We start from the raw sequence: 23,069 nt of genomic DNA, 5'->3' as shown, positions 1-23,069 counted from the left end.
TTTTCCTCGTACGATACCAGATCGTATGATTTTCTTTTAATCAGTACAGTTTTAGTCTGAAAATACAATACAAATACAATGGAATACATTACATTACTTCTGAATTTTTATTCTGTTGTACGAAAATTTGTTTAACTTTAATAACCTCTTCATTTGCAGAAAAGATCCTTCGTCCGATAATCTCATTGTGTATACCAGGCTTTTAGTGGATCTATCTCTTAATCTCAGATGTGACCCTTTCTTTTTTATTTACAGTGCCTTTTGGCAGGCAGACAGCCTTAATAGTCTCTGAAGAAGCTGATGTGCTACTTCCTGCAGTAATTTTTGAAATCTTTGGTCCCCTTGGACAAACAGCAATCCTGAGCTCACAAAAGAGCCCTGGAAAGTAAGCGAAGAGATTGCGGTCCATGCCTGTCAAGGACCTTTTTGATGACCTTGGCTATTCAGCATTCCCCTAAGGTGTATTGGTTGTATTGCACCATTTTAGGTCTCTCTGCCCCCCAGCCTCTACAGCAACCAGATCCACAAAGACATGACAACTTGGGGATGTACTGAAATGGCAATTAAGAGCCAGGGTTTTGGCCCCTTTCACATTGGTGTGCTTTTGCCATTCTTTTCCAGTGCAACAAAAGCGCATGAAAACTATTCGCTATTAAATCCTATATAACTGTTCACACTGCAGGTGCGCTGCGGTCCTACATGCTGCATCTTTAATAAAGGTTTTTCAAAAGAGCACCAAAAAGGTACCTTCCATTTGTAAATCAATGGGAATGCATCAAAAGCACATCTGTGTAAATGGGTCATCAAGCTGCACAAAAGCATATCAGTGTGAAAGGGCCCTTCTTTTTTTTATTATCAGTACCAGACCTCAAATGTAACCCTCTTTCTATTATCGTCTTCCAGGACAGCCTCTGAGACATAGGGCTCCTCCCTCAGGGACAGGAAACACATTCACCCAAATGGTTAAAAGGAGGTCCTCCAGGCCTTCCCCTTCAGTTTTTTGTGTTTCCTGCCGGCGGGAAGGAAGCATGTGAGGAACCTGGGGAGCTCTATGTCCCAGGACTGTCCTGGATGAGCCTCTGGCGTACCTTCTCCTCAGCCCAAGCGCCCCTCTGTCTAAAGCAGGGAAGAGAGGGCTGCTAGCACATTGCTGCCTAAAAACTCGGAGAGAGTTGGACCCCTGAAGATTGCAGCGGGTCCCTGCCTCCATTTCGCCGCACACACCTACCCTCTGTCCTCCTGTGGCTCGGTCGGTGAGCGGACAGCGTCCATCGCAGGAGTGCATGCTACCTGGCTCTTCCGGGTGTAGGAGAGGACATGGTGTGCATCAGAGGAGGGGCTTCTGTGCTCCAACGAACAGAAGTGACACAGCTTCCGGCGGAGCCACATCATCAGGGGCAACGCGAGACAAGGTTCTGGTCTCCGGGTGCGGCGTGTGGTTTGTTTGGCCTTTCAGAGCCAGTGTAGATCCAGTAGAGGCTGTGACAAACACCGAGGAGCCATGGAGGGTACTGCAGCATCCCAGGTGGTCGACTCCGATTCTTCTGGCACCAGGACCTCTCAGGTAAGCGTGGTGAGGGCAGACGATAGCTTACTCTGGGAGGGGGTAGGGTGCTTGCGACCAAAGTCTTTTCCTGGGTGGGGAACCACAGGTGAGGGGCTAGACACTTCTCTCCTTCCCTCTGATCTAAGCACAGTGGTGGTGAGGGTTGGGGATAGGCTCTTATGGGTGTTTCTGTCTTTCTTTTTGCTTTCAGGGTAAAGCACAGGACAAGTCCCAGATACAGCCTCCCAGGAGAAAATGTGCCGTTTGTGGGTCAAAGCTAGGCTCCAATTGGGAGAAACCACTTTGCCCTGAATGTGTCAGCAGTTTAAGGATGATTCTATGACAGAGTGTCATAAAATCCTTACGTCTGTGAAATACGAGATTGCATCCACATTCAAATCATTTAAAGGAATGATGGATAGGATGCAGGGTCCCTCTGTGCCCATATCTAGAACAGCAAGTATGCCTATTCTATCTGAGCCCAGTCAGGAGGATATGGAAGATAGAGGGAACCCAGATCGCTTGCCTCTTCTCAAGTGGACTCGGGGTCTGATTCTGAGAATGAGGAAGATTTCTCCAGAGGGTCCAGGTACAGATTGACACTGGACGATGTGGGGGACTTGCTAAAGGTGATTTATGACACTTTAAAGATCAGAGAGGAGTCGGTACAGCTTTCTAAGCATGACCTTATGTATCAGGGCGTCTCTGCACAGAAATCCAGAGGTTTTCCTGTACACAAATCTCTAGTATAAGCTATCTTGCTGGAGTTGGGAGCACCCTGAATGAAGACCGTTCTTTTCAGGCAGTCTTAAACGTAGATTTCCCTTTGAAAAGGACACGGCCCAATCCTTGGAACAAGATCCCTAAGTTGGATGCACCATTGGCAAAGGTTTCCAAAAAGACGGATTTGGCATTCAACGACCTGGGATCCCTTAAGGACCCCATGGATAAAAGGGGTGATGTATTGCTAAAGAGGGCTTGGGATGCCTCTTTTATTGGGCTTAAACCAGCCCTTGCAGCCACCTGTTTGGCCAGAAATCTAGAATGCTGGTTAACCCAGTTGCAGTCCTACATTTGTGCAGGCACGTCCCGACGACAACTGCTAAAATATTTTCCTTTATTATTTAAAGCAGTGGGGTTTTTAGCTGATGCTTCTGCGGAATCTGTAAAGCTAGCAGCCAGGTCTGCAGCTTTGGTAAATGCTGCAAGAAGGGCTGTATGGTTGAAAGCTTGGTCAGGAGATGCAGCATCAAAACTCAAGCTTTGTGGATTGCCTTTCTCGGGCAATCACCTCTGTGGACCTGGGCTTCAGGAGGCCTTGGAACGTACCCAGGACAAGAAGGCTTTCCCGGAGAAAAAAAAGAAACCTGAGGGTAGACTCCTTTCTTGAGGTTTCAGGCAGCAGACCCAACAGGAGAGAGAGAGTTGTCCTAAAAAACACTGGACAAGGGACATGGTAGAGGAGGAATATTATTCAGTCCTCCTCAGACCACCCCAAAGCCCCAGTGACTCCTGTGTTCCGGTGGGAGGAAGGTTGGGGGACTTCCTCCCACAATGGACCAATGCAACTTCAAGCTCGTTTATATTAAAGATAATAGAAATTGGCTACAAGTTGGAGTTCAGTGCCGTTCCTCCACCCATATTTTTAGTTACCTCGTTACCCAGAGACCGGAAGAAAGCAGGAGCTCTGAGTTTGTTGTTGGGAGAGCTGTTGGATCAACAGGTTATCAGCCAAGTACCAGATGCGGAACACGGCCAGGGGGTATACGCCCATGTGTTCGTAGTCCAAAAGCCGTCAGGCAAGTTCACTTGATTCTCAATCTCCGCCCCTGAACAAATTTATCAGATACAAGCGTTTCAGGATGGAGTCTTCACGGTAACTAATCTCCTGTTTCCCGATTGTTATATGGCGAGGATCAACCTCAGGGGCACGTATTTGCATGTGCCGATACATCGGGATCTCCAGAAATTCCTCAGACTGGCAGTCAAAGTGAATTCAGAAGTTCTCCACTTCCAATTCAGGGCACTTCCGTTTGGACTAGCATCCTCTCCGAGGATTTTCACGAAGGTCCTGGCAGAGGCCCTAGCTCTACTGCGTGCCAGGGCCATTACAGTGATCCCCTATCTGGACGATCTTCTGTTTCTCGCCCACTCTTATCGGCAGCTAGAAAAGAACTTACAGGAGGCTCAACTTTTCCTGCGTTCTCTTGGTTGATCAATTGGGACAAGTCCCAGCTGATCCCAACCCAGGAAGTACAGTATGTGGGATACAGGATTTCATCAATAGAGAACAAGGTATTTCTCCCATCAGAGAAGATAAAGTGGTTCTAGCGGTAGCGCAGCTTCTGACCATTCAGGAAGTCCATGTCAGAGATGTCATAAGGGTGATAGGGTTAATGATATCCCGTTTTCCAGCAGTCCCTTGGGCAAGGTTTCACCAGCGCCCGTTACAGGCTCTCCTTCTGCAGTGCTGGGATGGCAGCCAGTGGGGTTTGGTTCAGCCTATGCCTATATCCACCAGAGTCAAAAGGACACTATGGTGGTGGCGAGTCAATCACAATCTGGACAGGGGTCTTTTGTGATTCAGAACAACATCTCTGGCGGTGACAACAGACACCAGCTCTTTCGGCTGGGGTGCCCACCTGGAAAAGGATCTGGCTCAAGGATCTTGGTCTCAGGTGGAAGCCACGTGGACCTCGAATCAGAGGGAGTTACTGGCAGTGCAGAGGGTGCTAGAGGCCTTCCAGCAAATAATAAGGGGACGGCACCTTCAAGTAAGGTCGGACAATGCGGCCGTTGTCGCATACATAAACAAGCAGGGGGGGACCAGGAGCCCTGCACTACAGATGATAGCAGGCGAAATTTTCGCTTGGGCCGAATCAAACCTGTCTTCTCTGACAGCAGTATATTTAAAGGGGACTCAGAACTCTCTGGCAGACTTTCTCAGTCATCAGCGAGTAAAACAGGACGAATGGTCACTCAACCAGGAAGTGTTCGAGCAGGTTGTGAAGACCTGGGGCATACCAGAGGTGGATCTGTTCGCCTCAGAAAGCTACAAGAAAGTTGCTCAGTTGTTCTCCCTGCACTCGCTGGATCGAGCCAGAGGGATTGATACCTTCGCCAATGCATGGCACTTCAACCTTTGCTATGCCTTCCCCCAAGTAAGGTTAGTTGCGGCGGTCCTCCAAAAATGTCTGACCCAGGAAACCGATTTCATTTTGGTAGCCCCGTTTTGGCCAAGGAGGGCCTGGTTTGCAGTCCTAAAGAGGTTGGCCATATATCCTCCAATTCCTCTTCTGATGAGGGAGGATCTGGTTTCACAGGGTCCTATCCGACATCCTCAGATAGAGACCCTCAGACTTACAGCGTGGTATCTGAGGAACAGCTGTTAAGGGCTCAAGGGTTTTCAGAAAGAGTCATCAAGACTTAGAATGCCGTAAACCAGTAACCAGGGCTATCTACACCAAGGTCTGGAAGAGGTTCAATTCCTGGTTAGCAGAACAGGGGCAGGAGGAACCAGGAATTCCAGCAGTGTTGGCCTTTTTTCAGGCAGGAGTGGAATTAGGTCTTTCTATTAGCACCCTGAAGGTACAGGCTGCCGCCTTGAGGATCGTTTTGGGCTCTCTCCAAGTCCAGGAAGTTCAGGCCAGTGAAGGTCAGAGCTTGTCCCTCCTGGGATCTGTCCTTGGTCCTCAGCACACTTACAAAGAGTCCCTTTGAACCTCTGGAAAAATCTGACATTAAGTGGGTGGTACTAAAAACAGCCTTTTTGATTGCAATCACCTCAGCCAGAAGAGTGAGTGAGCTGCAGGCGCTCTCGATTAGAGATCCATTTTTGTTAATTTTGGAGGATAGGGTTGTGCTTAAAACAGATCCTAGTTTCCTCCCCAAAGTTTCTTCTACTTTTCATAGAACTCAGGACATTATCCTGCCAACATTTTACTCCTCAGAGGTCGATGAGGAAGGAGAATTCAGCTTAGTTGACGTAAGGTGTAGCCTTTTAGTTTATTTAGATATCAGCAAAGATTTCAGGAAGACAGAATCTTTGTTTGTGAATTTTGCGGGATAACGCAAAGGATTTAAAGCATCAGAATCCACGATCACCAGATGGATAAGGATGACAGTTTTAGAGGCATACAGGTTGGCAGGGAGGCAAACACCGCTAGTTAAGGCACATTCAATTAGGGCGGTTTCAACTTCGTGGGCAGAGAAAGCCAGTGCCACTCCAAAGGAGATCTGCAGAGCAGCGACGTGGTCCAGCTACTCCACGTTCGCAAAGCATTACCGCTTGGACCTGGTTGCTGATAAAGAACAGGCATTTGGGCAAAAGGTCCTCCAGACAGTGGTCCTGCCCTAACAGAGTAAGTTTCTTGCTTATCATCTCAGAGGCTGTCCTGGAAGACAATAAGAGAAAACCGGAGTTAGACCTACGGTAACTCTTTTTCTAGAAGTCTTCCAGGACAGCCTAGTTTCCCACCCAGAGTTTTATAGCTGGTGCAAAGGGGATATACTAATGTTATGCCAGCGTGTTATGTCTTTCAGACCTTTCCGGCGGTTCTTGTGGAAACTGAAGCGTGATCCCTTTTAATCATTTGGGTGAATGTGTTTCCTGTCCCAGAGGGAGGAGTCTTATATCTCAGAGGCTGTCCTGGAAGACTCAGAGAAAAAGAGTTACCAGTAAGTCTTACTTCGGTTTTTGACTGGATAGGCATTAAATCCCACAGACACTCCCTAACTCTTTTGGAAAGCCATCCCAGAATAGTGGAGGCTGTCATAACTCATCTCATCTCTGCCACTTACACAGAAAAACCTGTCCAACCTGAACATTCCTCTTTGGGGCTAAGGTGCTGATGGCATGCATAGCCAATTGATCTGATCAGAGTTGAGTTTTATGTAATTCTCTGGCCAGTGAAAAACACTACACCCCCAGCAGACTTTACTTGGTATCTGCAAATCTTTTGCTATCAGTAGAGAGAGCAATTACAGGCTGGGCACTTTAATGCTTACTTGCATTCAGGGCTGGAAGACTAAGATCTACTTTTTAGTGACCGTGAATTGTCTTTCGAGCTACTGAGAAAAATCACATCAGCTCTGCTCTGCAAAATAAACTCGGCTTTGATCCTTTAGTAATAAAACTCTTTATGCAGCCTTTCAGCACAGTTTTGTCCTCATGAATAATTGAGAGGCATGAAATTTCCCAGTGCAGTTAAATACCTCTCTTGTAACAGTTAGATTATACTTGCGTCTGGCTGGCAGCATTGTCTCGTCACTATTAGCTGTGTGGAGTCTTGTCGACATCATGAGCATTCTCAGCTCAAAGAGTAAAGAAGTGTTTGTACTAAAGATTCGTCCACAAGACCAGTCTGGAGTTCTAGAAATAGACAGTCACCTCAGTTCACCTGTAAATAATCTCTGTGCTTAGCATCTGGGATGCAGCAATTTCTACAGGGAATGTGAAATTGATAGCGAATTCAAAGCCGCTCTGCATAGCCATTGTGTGGATATGAAGATGTATGATAAAAGCTAGAACAAATAATTCTCGGGATTCAGTGGTTACAATACTGTGCATCAGCCTTTGCTGACCCCAATATCTGTACTGCTAAATACTTGGTTAGAAAGTATTACTTTTGGTGCTAAAAGCCACCTCAGGCACCAAACAAAATTCTTAAACTACAGGTCTCAGGAATGGACTGTTTTTTTTTATTGTCTCATAAGATCTGCTGTCAGATGCAGAATTGTGCTAAAAAATGATTTCTAGAGAATGGTTGTTTGAAACTACATTTTGTGGGACAGTAGCCAATATTCAATTCTATTTGAGTTAGACATTTAAATGGATGGGGCTTTGCATCTTTATTTGTAACTAGTAATGTGTATTGTTCCTATAACGGTTCATAATTGTATATATTATATGGGGTATTTATGCTTTGTGCAAACATATAGGATAGCCAAATGCAGGCAGCAATTACCCCCAAAAAAATAGCGGTAATAAGAGAACTGCCTGTACACATTTTTAAATTTGCACCAGTGGAGCCTGCCCAAATTTATTCTCTATGGTACTGGGAGCCCATGTGTGGAAGACTTTTTGAGTGCGTGAGTGAGTGTGTTTCTGAAGGGAGTGGGTTCACCTAACACCTTGGTGTGGTGGAAGACACTGAAACAGACATTTTAAACATCAAGATTCCTTTATTTTTGTCACGTTTATATATGGACTTTGTGTTTATATATTTTTTATTAATATTTTTTTCACATGGACTATTTCTTTTACTTACTCACATGTAGCACATGATGGTGTGATTAGTTGATGTATATTGCATTTATGTCTTTATCAAGATAGCACTTGGTGAATATAGTATTTTTTACATATTGTTTTTAGACACGGATTGACACTGTTGTCTGTTAGAGCGCCACTATCTCTTCCTATATATCTACAACGGGGAGTTGTTTGGGTGTATGGATATATTGGATAGAATTTTTTTCATGTTTTACCTTCTTTTATAGGGGCAGCTCATTCACTTCAATTCACAAATATTTCATTATTATTTTACATTGGTGGCGCAGTGGTGGTATTTTGAGTAAAGGGCGGTGTGTATTACTCTAATATCTACAATTATTGGAAGACTTTTTGCCTTCTCCATGAAGAATAATCCTTGTGTTCTCATTGGTATAGAACAGCCTTTCTAAACCGTTTTAGCCCAGAGGACCACCCTAAATATTTTTCAGGTCTCTAAGGTACCTTTACTAAAATAAATTCATTGGAGTCAATGGCCCCTTGGTGATCAGCAGGGATAATGCAACCCTGACAGATAAAAAGAAAATTGGTGTCATGCTGCTGACTTTGCCAAGTGTTTTAGGTCCTGGAACTATGCAGCCACCATCCAACAGGTAGGTCAACCAGCCACAGCCCAAGGAATCTGTAGTAACCTCTAGAGGAACCCTGGTTGAGAATTGCTGATATAGAATGTTGGAAATGCTCTGACTGAAAAAAGTCATTATAGTTCAGTAGCTGTTGCTGCCAAAGATCCAGTGAGCCTCTAACTTCTTGTGTGCTCTGCCTATGCTGCAGTCTTGTCAGCGTTCTTGGCTATCCCTAAAGCCTACAGCAAATTTACCCTTCTGTTATAGTAATGGCGTTGTTTTGTAGTCCTAAGGGTTTTGAAAAATGGATGCTTGTAGGCATTTTGTATCATAAATTTCCTATCGCTTTTCCCACAGCCAGGAAGCCACAGCTGGCACAAAGTCAGTCATTCAAATGAATGACCATACATGACCGTACTCTTGTAAACACTGATGTTTCTTTGCATCAGCATTTACCTGCTCATGTGCATATGATGTACTTCACAAAAAGGGAATTTCGTGTTTGGGAAATATCACATACACGGGTAAACAACGATACAAAGAAGTAGTATGGCTACATACAGCTTTTTGCCTTTACGACAGGCTGTATGCACTAGTTGCGGCTCCCCCAGAACAGGAAAGTGCCAGGGAATGTTATGTTGGGCATAAAAAAATTCCTACAGTTATCCATATGTATGAATCTTAAGGCCTTATGCTTGCTGAGCATTTAGCCCCTGTGTGTTTAAATCCTGGTGCTTTCGTTACCCCAGGTGGCAAAGGTGCAGCGTCCAGCCCCATTGCCTGCAAACTGTGTCTATGATATACTTTGCAGCTTGACACTGTGTACTGAGTGGTACATGCGTTTGGGACCTTATGCTTTCAGGAACATAAACCTAGGACATGGGTAGTCTACATTCCAGGCATGTCAATATAGGGCCTTAAATAGGAGTATTGCACGGCAGAACCTGCCATGACTTGCACTGGGTTATATGCCTGATTTTATTTACTACAGCAGTGATTTCCAAACTACGGCCCTCCAGCTGTTGCAGAACTACACATACCATGAGGCATTCTAAAACTCTGACGTTCACAGACATGACTAGGCATGATGGGAATTGTAGTTCCTTAACAACTGGAGGGCCATAGTTTGGAGACCCCTGTCCTACAGGATAGCTGCCGTATCTAACCCATGGAAGCCAGCATAAGGTAAAAAATGTATAATGGATGTGAGCTTTGGTTGAAATCCAAGCTGCTGCTGACGTTTTGAACATGAGCTTGGAAGGCAATGCTTAGTAGTGATGGGAAAGTGTATGTGAGAGGTGCTTCTGGGCATATTTAAAAAAAGAAAAAAGAAAAAAAAACTCTTTTCTCCAGTTAAGGGCAGTCAGAACTATAAAAGGCAATTATCGCTTATGGTTTACTGAAGTTAGTGGGTCTCCTGGGCAGTGTTTTTTTTTTTGTTTGTTTTGTTTTTTTTTTTTTTTATCATTTGTCTGCTGTTGCGCCTGATTACTGAAGGTTGTTCAGAGGCAACCTAAATGTGGTTTGTGCCTCCAACTCCCAAGATGGTTTCTCATTAATATTGCATACAAATTAAAAAGACCATCTGAAAGATCAACACCTTTTTCTGGCTTTAGGAGGACAGACTACTATGAAAAATTCCAGCAAGGGTGGCCTTATTGTCCAAAATTGAGATGTCTGGATCCCCAGGGCCCAACAAACTCTGCATATAGTATATGCAGGCATTTAAAAGTCTCTTATTTTAATTTCTGAATTCACTTAAGCTTGTTCTAGATTTTCAGGAAACATACAGTGGGACGCTGGACCACTTTTGCAAAGCTCTACAAGCAGAAGTGGCTCTTTTCCTTATTTTAAGTGAATGGCAAGCAAAGAACAGCATTACCTTTCCAAAATAGTGAATTCACTCTCTAGGGCCCCATTCACACTTTACATACTATTCCTGCTCATGATTTTGTGTGGGTGATTTTCAAGCGATTCCACGTGCCGCACATCGGGCAGCCCATTCACTTGAATAGGCAGCTCTATGCACGTTTGTCACCAAAAAGGAAGCTCCTGCTCCTTTTTGGGCAACATGTTTCATGCAATTTTTAAAGGCATGCTTTGCTGTGATTGCAGCGCAATTCTGACGACTGGCAAAATCTCACCGCGTTTGGGGTGCCATGTACAATAAATGGCAACTGGCGTTTGTCATGCAGTTTGGAATTGTGGCGATTCCAAATTGTCAAGTGTAAATGGAGCCTTATAGGTTCACCAGTGGTCTCCTGGGTTTAACTACGGTGTTTTTCTAAGGGAAAGATTCTCTTTCACAAATGGCCAGTTGCCTTTAAATCCTTTCACAAAGAACCACATGTATAAACCATATTCTTGCTGTCCTTTGGGCACAACCTAGGCAATTATATCTGGAAGTCAAGCGTGTCCAGGATGGTTTTCTTTAGCATGAATATTTCTCAACATTTGTAAGAACGTCATTAAAATTTAGTAATAGGAAGTGAATATTAGAAGTGGCAGCCACTGTTTGAGCACTTTGTAATTAAAAAGGAACTTGTCAAATGCTTTTCAGAAAAACCCTCTTTAACATACCATCCATCTAAAAGCAATATGCAATTGCTTCTCAATGTTTCAGTAAAATCTATGATAGCAAATTGTTTATTTTTAAATACTCAATTTAGCTTCCTCTGTGCAGTTCAGCTGACCGGGTTTAAACTTTTGCTTTTTGTACCGATTTGCTAAATACATAGTTGGCTTTGCATGCTGTTTATTTCCGAAAGTTTTCAAAAGCAGCAGTGTAGACGTTTGTTTCTTTCACTCACGGTCTAACCTGACTTCCTTTTGTGGATCTGTCGGATTTGTTTTTGTACAGAGTATGTCTCACATTTATTGTGTTAAAAACCAATATTCCCATTATCTGTTGTAGCCCTCAAGATATCAATAAAGATGAACTAGAGAGCAACAGCATGCGATGTGGCAGGAGACTTACGAAGGATGGAGATGTAAGATCATGAAAGCACCTAGTTTTTTTTTTTTCCAAATAACATGCGTTTATGTGAAATTGCTCCTCTTATAGATATTCTTTTTCTCGTACACAATTAGCCTGTGGGAGTTTTGCTTTTCTTCTCTTTGTGGTTCATAAAGAAGATTTCAACAATGCTTTAAATAGCTGTATATTAAAGATGACATTTTAATTGAACACTTTAGATATTTAAAGGCATAGCGTTGCAGCTTTTTTCAGAGAACTCATGTAATGCATAGGTCCGAATGGGATCGAAAATATTTTTGGGTGAAAAATGCGTAAACAGTTTACAAAGCCGCAAACTGACTAGTTTTTTGTGTAGGTGATTGTAACTTTTTCATTGGAGAAACTATCTCTCTTTTGGATCTGTGAATGCCTTACTGTAAATGCCTTTCAAAATTGTTGAAATGTAGAGAAATATTCAATTGGTGTCTTCACTTTCGTGATATGATATGTGATGTGATATGATATGTGATGTGATATGATATGAAACTTGGCCATACACGGATCAATTTTTGTGCAACCAGCCTGTTGGGTTTTTCCTGATCAGCATTTAGTGCCGCTGGTTGTACGCAAAAAATATAATAATGTATGGGCTGCCTAAGTTGGTTTCCAAATGACGGTGATCAATGTTATACCCTATTATTAAAGGGGTTGTAAACCCTCTGATTTTCACCTTCATGCATTAAGGTAAAAACCTTCTGTACTGCAGTAGACCCCCAGAGCCCCCCTTTTACATACCTGAAACCGATTGTTCCATCGATGGAGATGAGCACAGCAGCTCCAGCCACTGTCTAGGGTCCTCATTGGATAGATAGCAGAGCAGCCATTGGCTCCCACTGCTTTCAATCAAATCCAGTGACCCAGGGGGCTTGGGCGAGTCCTGCTGTCTGTGTCAATGACGCAGCAGCAGGACTCGGGAACCTCTTTGATGACTTCAGGGGTGTGTAGGAAACATGGTAACGCATTTTCCGTCTCAAAATACATTACTATGCCCCCTTCACATCCCTTGTGTGTGTCCTCCAAGCAGTTCCCACGCTGTCAGTCCTCTGATTTCTGTGTGTTCTGCAGTAGGCTGGGCGATGTTATCTGTACATCGTGGCCTTTCCTCTGGGTTCGGGGAACGCGCATATGACCCGTATTGTGATTGGACAAAGCTTGAATTTGGCAGATGATTTTGGCTGAAATCATCTGATTGGCTGGGGCCAATCACACAGAGTTGTGTGTTTACAAAAACCCAAAACTCCTGTTCTGTGAACAGTGATCTGTCTGTTTGTTCTCCCTGTACAGTACAGGGACCATTTACAGTATTAGCACTAATCACTGTATTAGTGTCAGTTTCAGCGCATCTCTCAGCTAGCGTCAGATTGCCCGCCACACTATCACAGTCTCACTAGAAGTCACTAGTAATGATCACTACCATTATCCGTATAGTATCATAGCTGCATAAATTCCAGTGTGTGTGTGTGTGTGTGTATACGTGTGTGTGTATGTATATATATATATATATATATATATATATATATATATATATATATATATATATATATACTTTTGCACAAACCAATTGATATACACTTATTAGGATTTTTTTTTTTTTTTTTTTACCAAAGACGTGGCAGAATATGTTCTGGCCTAAAATTATGAAGTAATTAAATTTCATTTTGCGCACAGTGTTCCATGACCTTGCAGTCGCCAGTTAAAATAACGCAGTGCCGAATAGCAAACAACGTTCTGGTCATGAAGGGAGTAAAACCTTCAGGAGCGGAAGGAGTTAAAGAATATTACCCAGACTGCATCAAAAGCATCATCCTTTCTTTGGAAGCTGGTAGAAAATGTACAGACTGAAAAGGACACGCTGTCTGACTTTATCGTCTGTATTTATGGTTCACTTATCAGAATATGCAATATATGAAGATAATGGACAACACATAAATCAGCTGCCAAAAATAGGTCCCTTGTACTACATGTACTGCATGTACTGCTTGTATATATTGATTGGACTCAAGGGCATAACAGGTTGACCGTAAAGAGTGTTTACACGCAGGTACATCATCCTGACATGTGCATAGATGATGAAATGCTTCTGCCAGGGATAATGACTAAATTCCATGAATCATGAATGCTTATTCTTTTCTCTTAATGCGGAAGTAAATTACACTTCTTAAACAAATTCAATACATAACTGATATGTAGGCAATTTTCTGCTTTTTAAACTCCTGCCCATCTTTTTCATTGTAATTGTGCTGTCTCTAAAAGACCTCAACATGAATGCATATTGCTTGATCGCACTGAGGGTTCCGTTTCTACAGCACAGAACTCAAAACGTTTTATAGAACTGAGAACCCTGTCCTGCTAGCACATTGTCGGGGGCTCATGCACAAGGGCTGTTTTGCCCATGCTGCATAGAAACTAAAGCATTCAAGAGGGCATCCAGCCACCAGGTATTTTAGCCTGTTGTTGATTTTTGACAGGCTGCTGGCAGCAAGCGCTACAATGTACAGCCCCAAAACACCAGGTCACATAAACCACACCGCACTTGTGTTTGAGTCCTAAAGCTTACCGGACCATCACAGATTTGCATGTTACAATTGCTAGAGAAGTCTTTCTTCTATGTATATAAAGACCCTAAAAGACAAAGTACAGGACTTTTAAGGCATTGATTATATCTATCTATGCACACACCTACAGTATGTGTGTGTTCAAATATTTTTATAATATTAAAAAGTATGATAAAATACATGTTAGAAGTGGCCTGTTTTTAGTGTATATTTTATGTACAAGTCATCCCAAATATCCCAATACTTATAACTTGGTGTACATACAGTGCTCAACATAAATGAGTATACCCCTTTTGAAAAGTAAGATTTGAATCCAGGGGTCAGCAACCTTTTTCCACTTAAGGGCTGGATTCAATGTATGTGAATAAATGGAGGGCCGCATTCACCTGCTAATGAAGATAATCTGGACCCCTTTACATTACACAGTCCCCCCTGCATATTACACAGCCCCCTCCCCCATGATATGCTTTAAAACTGCGCACATTCGTGGAATAGCGACAGACTACTGTACTTAAAAATCTCCATAGGCGACGCTTTAAAAATTTTCTACAGGTTACCAGTTTAGAGTTACAGAGGAGGTCTTGTGCTAGAATTATTGCTCTCGCTCGTGGAGATACCTCACATGTGTGGTTAGAACACTGTTTACATTTGCAGTCGCAACCCAGGTATGCATTCGCTTCTGCATGCAAGCACGGAGAGATGGGGTGCTTTCAATTTTTTTTTCTTTATTTTATTTCATTTTTTTTTTTTTTTTTTACACTGTCCCTTTTAAAAAGAAAAAAGAAAAAAAAAAGCTGATCACTTTTATTGCTGTCAGAAGGAATGTTAACATCCCTTGTGACAGGTACTCTTTATGGAGGGATTTTGGGGGCTGTCATGACATCACTTCCGGGTTACTAGATCCGAGACCCGATCAAAGCCGATTGTGGCTTCGTTGAGGTCTCTGGCCAGCTGGTGGACATGCCAGTTGCTCGGGTCTGCCGGTGGGACAGGAGAGCCCGGGAGGAGGGCGATGTCTCCTCTCATTGCTTGGGTTAAAATCCGAGCGACTTAGCCGCATCGGGTGTTATCCCAAGAAAGCCGACCGGGGTTAAAATGTCCGGGTGCACGTGAATTCATCATGTGCACTGACGGGCCAAACATTTAGCGGCAGCGAGCCGGATGCAGCCCATGGGCCATAGGTTGCCGACCCCTGTTTTAATCAATATTGAAAGAACAATTTCCAAACTTTTGACAAAACTGAGTTTTATGTTGTTTAGCTCATTACATGAAAGTAAGCTTAATAATATAACTTGGATTACAAAATATTCAGTTTTACTCAAATTAGTTGATGCAAAAATAAATACACCCCACAACAAAAACTACTACATCTATTATTTTGTATGACCACCATGATTTGTAAGGACAGCACCAAGTCTTCTAGCCATGGAATGAACAAGTTGTCAACATATTGCAACATCTATCTTTTTCCATTCTTCAAGAATTACCTCTTTTGGAGCCTGGATGCTGGATGGAGAGTGATGCTTAACTTGTCTCTTTAGAATTCCCCATAGGTGTTCGATTGGGTTCAGATCGAGACATACTTGGCCACTGAATCACTTTCACCCTGTTCTTTTTCAGAAATGGAACAGTGGCCTTAGATGTGTTTTGAATCATTGTCTTGTTGGAAAAGTGCACGACAACCGAGAGCACGAAGTGATGGTAGCATCTTCTCTTTCCATATAGAGCAGTACATCTGTGAATTCATGATACTATCAATGAAATGCAGCTCCCCGACACCAGCAACACTCATGCAGCCCCACAGAAGGACACTGCCACCACCATGTTTCACTGTAGGCACCATGCTTTTTTCTTTGTACTCCTCACCTGTGCGACGCCATTATCAGGAACCATAAATCAGACCAAGACAGAAGTATAGTTAAATCACACTTGTTTAATAATAATAAGGTTAACAGAGTAAGCGTAGTCAAAACAAGCCAGAGTTCAGTAAACGGATCGGTAGTCTGCCAAGCAAATGTCTGAGAGCCAGAGATAAACGTAATAGTACAGAAAGCAGGATCAGGAACCAGAAGGAACGTCAGCCGAGCAAGTCTTTAACAGGAACGCAGGAGAAAGTCTCTGTGATGATGGCAAAGGCAGAAATCAGGTCAGCTGGATGGCTTTAAGTAGGCAGGACTGACAAGCAGAATCAATTAGCCGACAGCTGAGCGGCCAACTCAGAGGAGGAAGGGCTGAGCCCAGCCCTGACAGCCATACAGTTTTGAAGCCATCCGCTCCAAAAACCTTTTATCTTGGTCTCATCACTCCAGAGTACAGAGTCCTAGTAGTCTTCTTCTTTTTCAGCATTGGCCCTGGCAAATTCTAGGCTGGCTTTTTTTGTGCATAGGCTTTAGGAGAGGCTTCCTTCGTGGACGATACCCATGCTTGCCGTAACTCTGCAGTGTACGCCGTATTTAGTCACGGAAATTATCACCCCACTTTGGCTTTCTACTTCTTTAGCTAACTGCAGTGAACTTGCATGGCGATTTCCTTCAACCCTTCTAATCAGAAGATGCTCCTTTCGAGATGTTAACTACCATGGACAGCCTGGACGTCTCTCTTAGATGGTTGCAGTTCCATCTTTGTTAAATTTCTATATCCCTTTTGCTACAATATTCTGACTGATAAGTAAAGCTTTGCTGATCTTCTTGTAGCCTTCACCTTTCTTGTGTAAAGAAATTATTTTTCTCTCTGTGACATTTCTCTTCCATGTGGTGCCATTGCTGACAGCATGAAATGGGAAGGGGTTTTCCTTATATAATGCCCTTTTTATAATCCACTGTCTGCTAGACACCTGTTTAATGAACAATTAGACTCCTCTGTAATTGAATTCTTGTTAATTAGGATTGTGTTGTCTAAAAGTTAGCTATGCCCCTAAGATTTAATTGGGGTGTATTCATTTTTGAAACATAGTCTTGAATTAATTTGTTGGGAAAAATACTTTTTTGTGTGTGCAAGTTTACAAATCTTGGTTGCAATCAATAGCCCGCATTTGTGGTAGTATTTTGTAGTATAGTGTTTAATCCTGTATGTGGTAATAAACTCTACTGTTAAATATAAAAGGCAGTTAAAATCCTGAGTTTGACACTGTTAATAAAAAAAAGTACTCAAAACGAGGACAGGGTTCCACTAATGTTTAAAGAGGTACACTAATTCACAAGGTCAGTGTAGTATCTAATGGATCCAAGAAAAAGCTGAGGAGCCATAGCATTCCTCGCAATACTGCTCAGATGAGAACTCCTCAAATAAACAATTACCACCACGCTGCCCTAGTAGTATGCAACACATTGCATGCTCACTTCTGCATAGAAACTAATCGGCTTCTAACCTCAGCTTGTCCAATTAAGCTTTGGCAATAAAACCTGGAAGCTGATTGGTTTCTATGCAGAAGTGAGCCTGATTTTGCACACTCCAGCTTTAGTAAATAAACCCCATTGTCTGAGAATACAATTTTATAGTCCCTCTAGTTGGCCTGGACCCTTCCTGTTTCAGGGAACAGTTCTGCCAAAAGCGTGGCTGTATTATGTCATCACACAGCATGCGCAATTTCAGAATGCAATGTGTGACAGGTCACTTACAGTTCTGGAAAACTACCCACAGTGGCTCTGAAAACACATGTAGGGTAGGGAAAACTGACAATTGGCCCTCTCTCAATAAACCCTGTCCAAAAAGGCTGGGCTAAAGGGGGAATCGCCACCAAAAAGGTGACGCATTGCTCCCTAAAAGTTAAGAAAAAAAACTCAAGGGGAAACATCACAGGTGCTGGGTAATCCTGAATATTAAACACAGACCACAGGAAACCTCATCCTGTAACAAATATAGAAAAAAGACATAAAACCAACCGTAACACAAATCCTATTAAATATGCTTTACATATCGAGTGTTCTGACAAAGCTTGTTTATATAAATTTCCCTTACAGGCAATTAACGACAACAAAAAGTTTGGAGTACAATGTGAATAATTAACATAATAAGTTAAGCCGGCCATACATGGATCTAAATTCGGCTGGTTCAACAGGACCCGACCGCAGTCAGTTTTGATCCATGCAATCGACAAGCAAATATCACCAATTTTTACAGCCACCGTGTGATCATAAATACGTTGCAAAAAGCTCCTGCACTCACAGTCCAGCATAATTCCAGTAATTTGGCAGTTAACATAGTGCCTCACTGCATTTAGTTTCCCATCCAGTAGCTTATTACATTTACCTTGTGAGATATATTTACAATACGCACAATCTCCACAGATAGAAGTACCAAAATGATGACAAGGGTCACCCAGTCCTTCCCTGGAAAAAATACTTTAAACCAAGGAATCCCTCAAGAACCATCCTCTCGTAAACACAATTGCTGACCTATTTCTAAAGCGCATGGAAAACTGAGGATTAGCTAATAGAAGATACCAGTATTTATCAATTATTATGTTTCTGATTTCCTGTTTGTTATAATGTAAAATTTAGCTGGATCCTGATCACTTTTATTAGATGTATTGAATTTTATTTTTTCCCATGGCTCCTTCATCACTTTGATATTTACCAAAAATAAGTCGCGCTGAAAACTAAACTAATGATACATATATTAAAGTGACTTGGTGCAAACTAATGAATAAGAATGTGATTGATCAAATTGATGAAGGACTCAAAGTCCATACAAATTATCAGTCAATACATATAATATTGTTACTTGGTGCAAACTGATGCATAAGATTATGATCAAAATGATGAAGGATTAAGAGTCCATTCAGTTAATCAAAGATAAAGATGTGGTTAATCAAAATAATGAAGAGTTACGAGTCCATTCAATTTATCAATCGATATCCTTGGTGCGATTATCACACACAACCCGAGTAGTGATCTAGAAAAGGGTATTTTTCCACCTTCACACCTTCCACCTTCACACAGACTGCCGCTTACCAGCTCATATGGATCTCAATTACAGGAGATCGTATGCACTTATGGCTTGATACCCAGCCCGGGCCTTTGGTCACTCTCAGTAAAGTTCCCAGCACCTTTTCAGGGGTTGGAGGCTCAATCACGGGGGTACGTGGCTTCACTGTGGTGTGCGTCTCATATCTTCTCCGTCCCAAATTGTCCCTCTTTCTCAAGTTGCAGGCTTAGAAGGCATGCTTTTCAGCAGAATCAGTTTCTCCCTCTTAACTGTGTGAGAAAAACATGGGATTATGGGTAAATCTTATACACCTACATCACTTTGATATGGTTTCCTTAACGTGTGGGGTTTTTTTTTTTGTTTTTTTTTACTATTTCCTCTTTAATAATCTTGCTCTTAGCCTGTTGGCCACTTTTTTTTTTACTTTTAACAACTGGCACACAGCTACACAATGTCAAATGTCAATGTCAAAATGTTATGACATGGAATAACCACATTTTTTAAATTATATTTAAAGACAAAAATTTTAATTGAGTGTGGCAGTGATATTAGAATGTAAGCTTTTCTATCACACTACATGATATGAATGTTTTCAGTATTTATTTACAGGCGATTCTGAGATTAGACTAACCTTTTCACGTGTGAATAACATGTACAATCCTAATATCAATGTGTTTTCAGAGAAATACTTTTTTTTTCCTAGTACTGTTGGCGATGGACTGGATTTAACTTTGGTTTCGACTTGTTGGTCACTTACACAAACCGCTATATCATATTTAAAAGGAACACTTTGAATCAGCCATGTAGTGGCTCAGTCAGTCTGCAGCCACAAAGGAACATTGCATACAGGTAGGTGGATTATATTTCAAATTAAGTGGCAAATCAGCTAGCTAGTTTCTTGGCTTTATATCCCAACATGATAAAATGATTTTTTATAAACAATTACTAGGCACACATTTTAATGTGCATTTCTTATGATGTACAACAGCTACGGCTGACCACATATGAATCGTATTAATGGTAGCCTTTGACTGTTTGACTAATTAAAGATATAAGCTACACAAGGTTTTTCTTACTACAATCCTTTTCGAGTTTAGGACTGGTTGCCACCAGATCCAGTGCAGTGCGTTTTTTTTTTTTTTTTTTTTTTTCTTGCATCAAAAACACATCAGCTGTGTTTAACCACTTCAGCCCCGGAAGGATTCACCCCCTTAATGACCAGACTATTTTTTGCGATACGGCACTGCATTACTTTAACTGACAATTGCGTGATTATGCAACATTGTACCCAAATTTATATCATTTTTTTCCCCACAAATAGAGCTTTCTTTTGATGGTATTTGATCACCTCTGCGTTTTTTATTTTTTACGCTATAAACAAAAAAAAAAATGCACATCTCAAAACAAAATGTATTCATCTCTTTAGACCTATATGTATTCTACATATTTTTGGTAAATAAAAAGAGTATATTGATTGGTTTGCAGAAAGGTTATAGCAATTACAAAAAAGGGGATAGATTTATGGCCATTATTATTAATTTTAATAATAATAATTTTTTTTTCACTAGTAATGCTGATCAGTGATTTTTTAGCGGGACTGCGACATTGCTGCGGACAGATCGGACACCTAACAGACATTTTTTACACTTTTTTTTGGGAACCAGTGACATTAATACAGTGATCAGTGCTAAAAATATGCAATGACATTGTACTAATGACACTGGCAGGGAAGGGGTTAACATCAGGGGTGATCAAGGGGTTAAATGTGTTCCTTTTTGTGTTTACTAACTGTATGGGAGACTGTGACTGTCAAAACACACAGATCCGTCTTCCTGCTTAGCAGGAAACAGATCTCGGTGTCGTCCCCTGACAGAATGGAGATCTGCTTTGTTTACTTCAGCAGATCCCTATTCTGTCTCTGCAGGGAACGATTGCGGGAGGCCGGCCAGCGGACATTGAGTCCACCGGACCTCCTGATTGTCTCCCCCGCTGGCCAATCGGATCGGACGCGCCCACGAGTGCTAGTGCTCGAATCGCCGTACCGGTATGACTTGCGCAGCCGAGCCACCTTGCCACAGTACATCTGCGGTGAGTGGTCAGCAAGTAGTTAACATGGATTACAGTTTCCCTATGTCACACCATTGCAGTGCGATCCAGTGAAATAAACCAAAGTAGAACGTGTTGCGTTTTTTTTCTGTACAGAATGCATCAGGAATGCAGCAAAACACATAAACTGTACCGGAATGCATGTAAAAAAATCAAACACACTGGAATGCATCAAAAATGTGCTTGCAGAAACGCATCATAAATTAGTGTGAACTGCCCCTTTTTAATGAGAGAGAAAAAATAGTAACACCCCAAACAGATTGTGTAATTATTACAGATTTTTCTTGAAGTCTCTCTATAGTTAGATTTTGGTGTTCATTTTTCACCTGTATATAGAAAAAAAATATTAAACTTTAGCCCCACTCCAAGCTCTTCCATCTTCCACACTGTATGGTAAACTTAAGAAAGAAAGGCAGCCTGCTCACATCTACCAATTTTTATAAGGACAATGAAAAAATTGCCACAAGTATTAAATCTTTGTTTAATCCTCCAAGGAACCTAGTGCACATACTACTAGAACACAATTTTAAATCTGGCTATGGTTCCTTAGTAGCATTGCTTGATGGGCTAATCCCTCTTCCTCATACTGCTATATGATAACACTGGATGAAGTGTCAGTTTAGAGAGGAGGGAGTGTGACCGGGTGCACACAGAGACTGCACAGCCCTGCTCCCCGTTCTCTGCAAGCTGCCAATGCTCCTTTTAACCCTACAGCCCTGTGCTTCCTATTCTCCCTTATATTCACCTAAAATACTAGCTGGATTGAGCCCAAATTCCCCTTCTATTTCGGAGGAGATAAACTATCAAGCTCTTAGCTTAATTTCTTGTTCATGACTGCAGCCACTGAAGCGCACCATCATTCAGGAAAAACACAAGGACATGGACAGCTCCTTTGAATACATGATGTAGGTTCACAGTAATAGATTCCAAATGCAAATACCACACTTAGAATTAACTCCAGATCTTTTACCTGCCTAATTGATGAATTAATAATGGAGTAACCCACACCTGGCCATGAAACCGCTTTTGATTCAATTGTCCAATTTACTTTTGGTCCCTTGAAAAAGGGGGATGGCTATTCTTAAGATCTGTAATTCCTAAACCCTTCCTCCGATTTGGATGTACATACCCTCAAATTAAACCTGAGAGTGTGCACTTTCATCCCATATCCATTATATAACTATAGCTTGAATATGTTCTGGTAAATATCTGGAAAAAAACTAAATATGTGTCAGTGTCCAAATATATATGGACCTAACTGTACATGCTCCCTTGATTGCGACTGTAAACTTGTTCTGAGAAATGAAGGCATATTGCACATGGATGTTTTAGTTCTCAAGGGTGAACTCTGCAGTGCTTTCTTGCACTCAGGGAGCAACAGGTGCCACAAACAGCCTATACCAGGGAATCGCTGTACGTGGCCATACTCATGTGACTGGAGATAATTTTTCAGCGGCATTTAGCCCCATGTGTGTGCGTATGACCTGTTTCCACAAACGCAAATGTGGCACATTTTATGGAAATACGCCACACACGCAGGTGTACACTACTGCAGAACGAGTGTGGCCACATACAGCCATTCACTTGTATTAAGGGTTGTAAGCGGCTTTCTGTGCATAGGAAAGAGTTGGAAATTTTCAGCTTGTGCTCTTTAAACTAATACATGTTTGTGTGCATGAGGCTTAATAGTATTTGTATTCCTTTAAAGTTTAAGGCATCTTTGTTCTGTTTTTCCCAATTACTCACATTCTTGATGTAAATGTGTGGTCTATCACTTTAAAGGAAACCTGTACTGAGAAAATGTGGAAGCGGCCATTGCTTTCCTCTACTTATAAAATGGTTGCTATCTTGATCCAGTGGCTTCAATATTTTGGGCACTGACTTAGAACAATTTAGCAGTCTTGCAGATCAGGAGTTACTACTTTATTCTAACATTAATCTGCATCTAATTTTTAGGCCAGTGACTTGCAGTCACTGAAGCCAGACAAAGACAGCAGTGGGTCTGCAGTGTCCGCTCGTTCATTTCCATACAGGTTGTCTTTTTATTATTAAAAATCCCAACATC

The 23,069-nt window shown here is 42.0% G+C and overlaps 1 protein-coding gene across 3 annotated transcripts in view; it reads left to right on the top strand.

Annotated features, from left to right (window-relative positions):
- GMCL1 (germ cell-less 1, spermatogenesis associated) overlaps positions 1 to 23,069 on the top strand; it is a 182,993-nt gene that overhangs the window by 142,022 nt on the left and 17,902 nt on the right. For all 3 annotated transcript variants that reach the window (XM_073622005.1, XM_073622006.1, XM_073622007.1), the window contains 2 exons: positions 11,316 to 11,391; positions 19,602 to 19,747. In XM_073622005.1, the coding sequence (XP_073478106.1) occupies positions 11,316 to 11,391; positions 19,602 to 19,747 (222 nt within the window). The remainder of the gene's footprint in view (positions 1 to 11,315; positions 11,392 to 19,601; positions 19,748 to 23,069) is intronic.

The sequence above is a fragment of the Aquarana catesbeiana genome, linkage group LG03, assembly GCF_042186555.1.
Source record: "Aquarana catesbeiana isolate 2022-GZ linkage group LG03, ASM4218655v1, whole genome shotgun sequence".
NCBI classification, from domain to species: domain Eukaryota; kingdom Metazoa; phylum Chordata; class Amphibia; order Anura; family Ranidae; genus Aquarana; species Aquarana catesbeiana.
The sequence above is the reverse complement of the archived record's forward strand: the minus strand, read 5'-3'. Positions and strand labels throughout refer to the sequence as shown.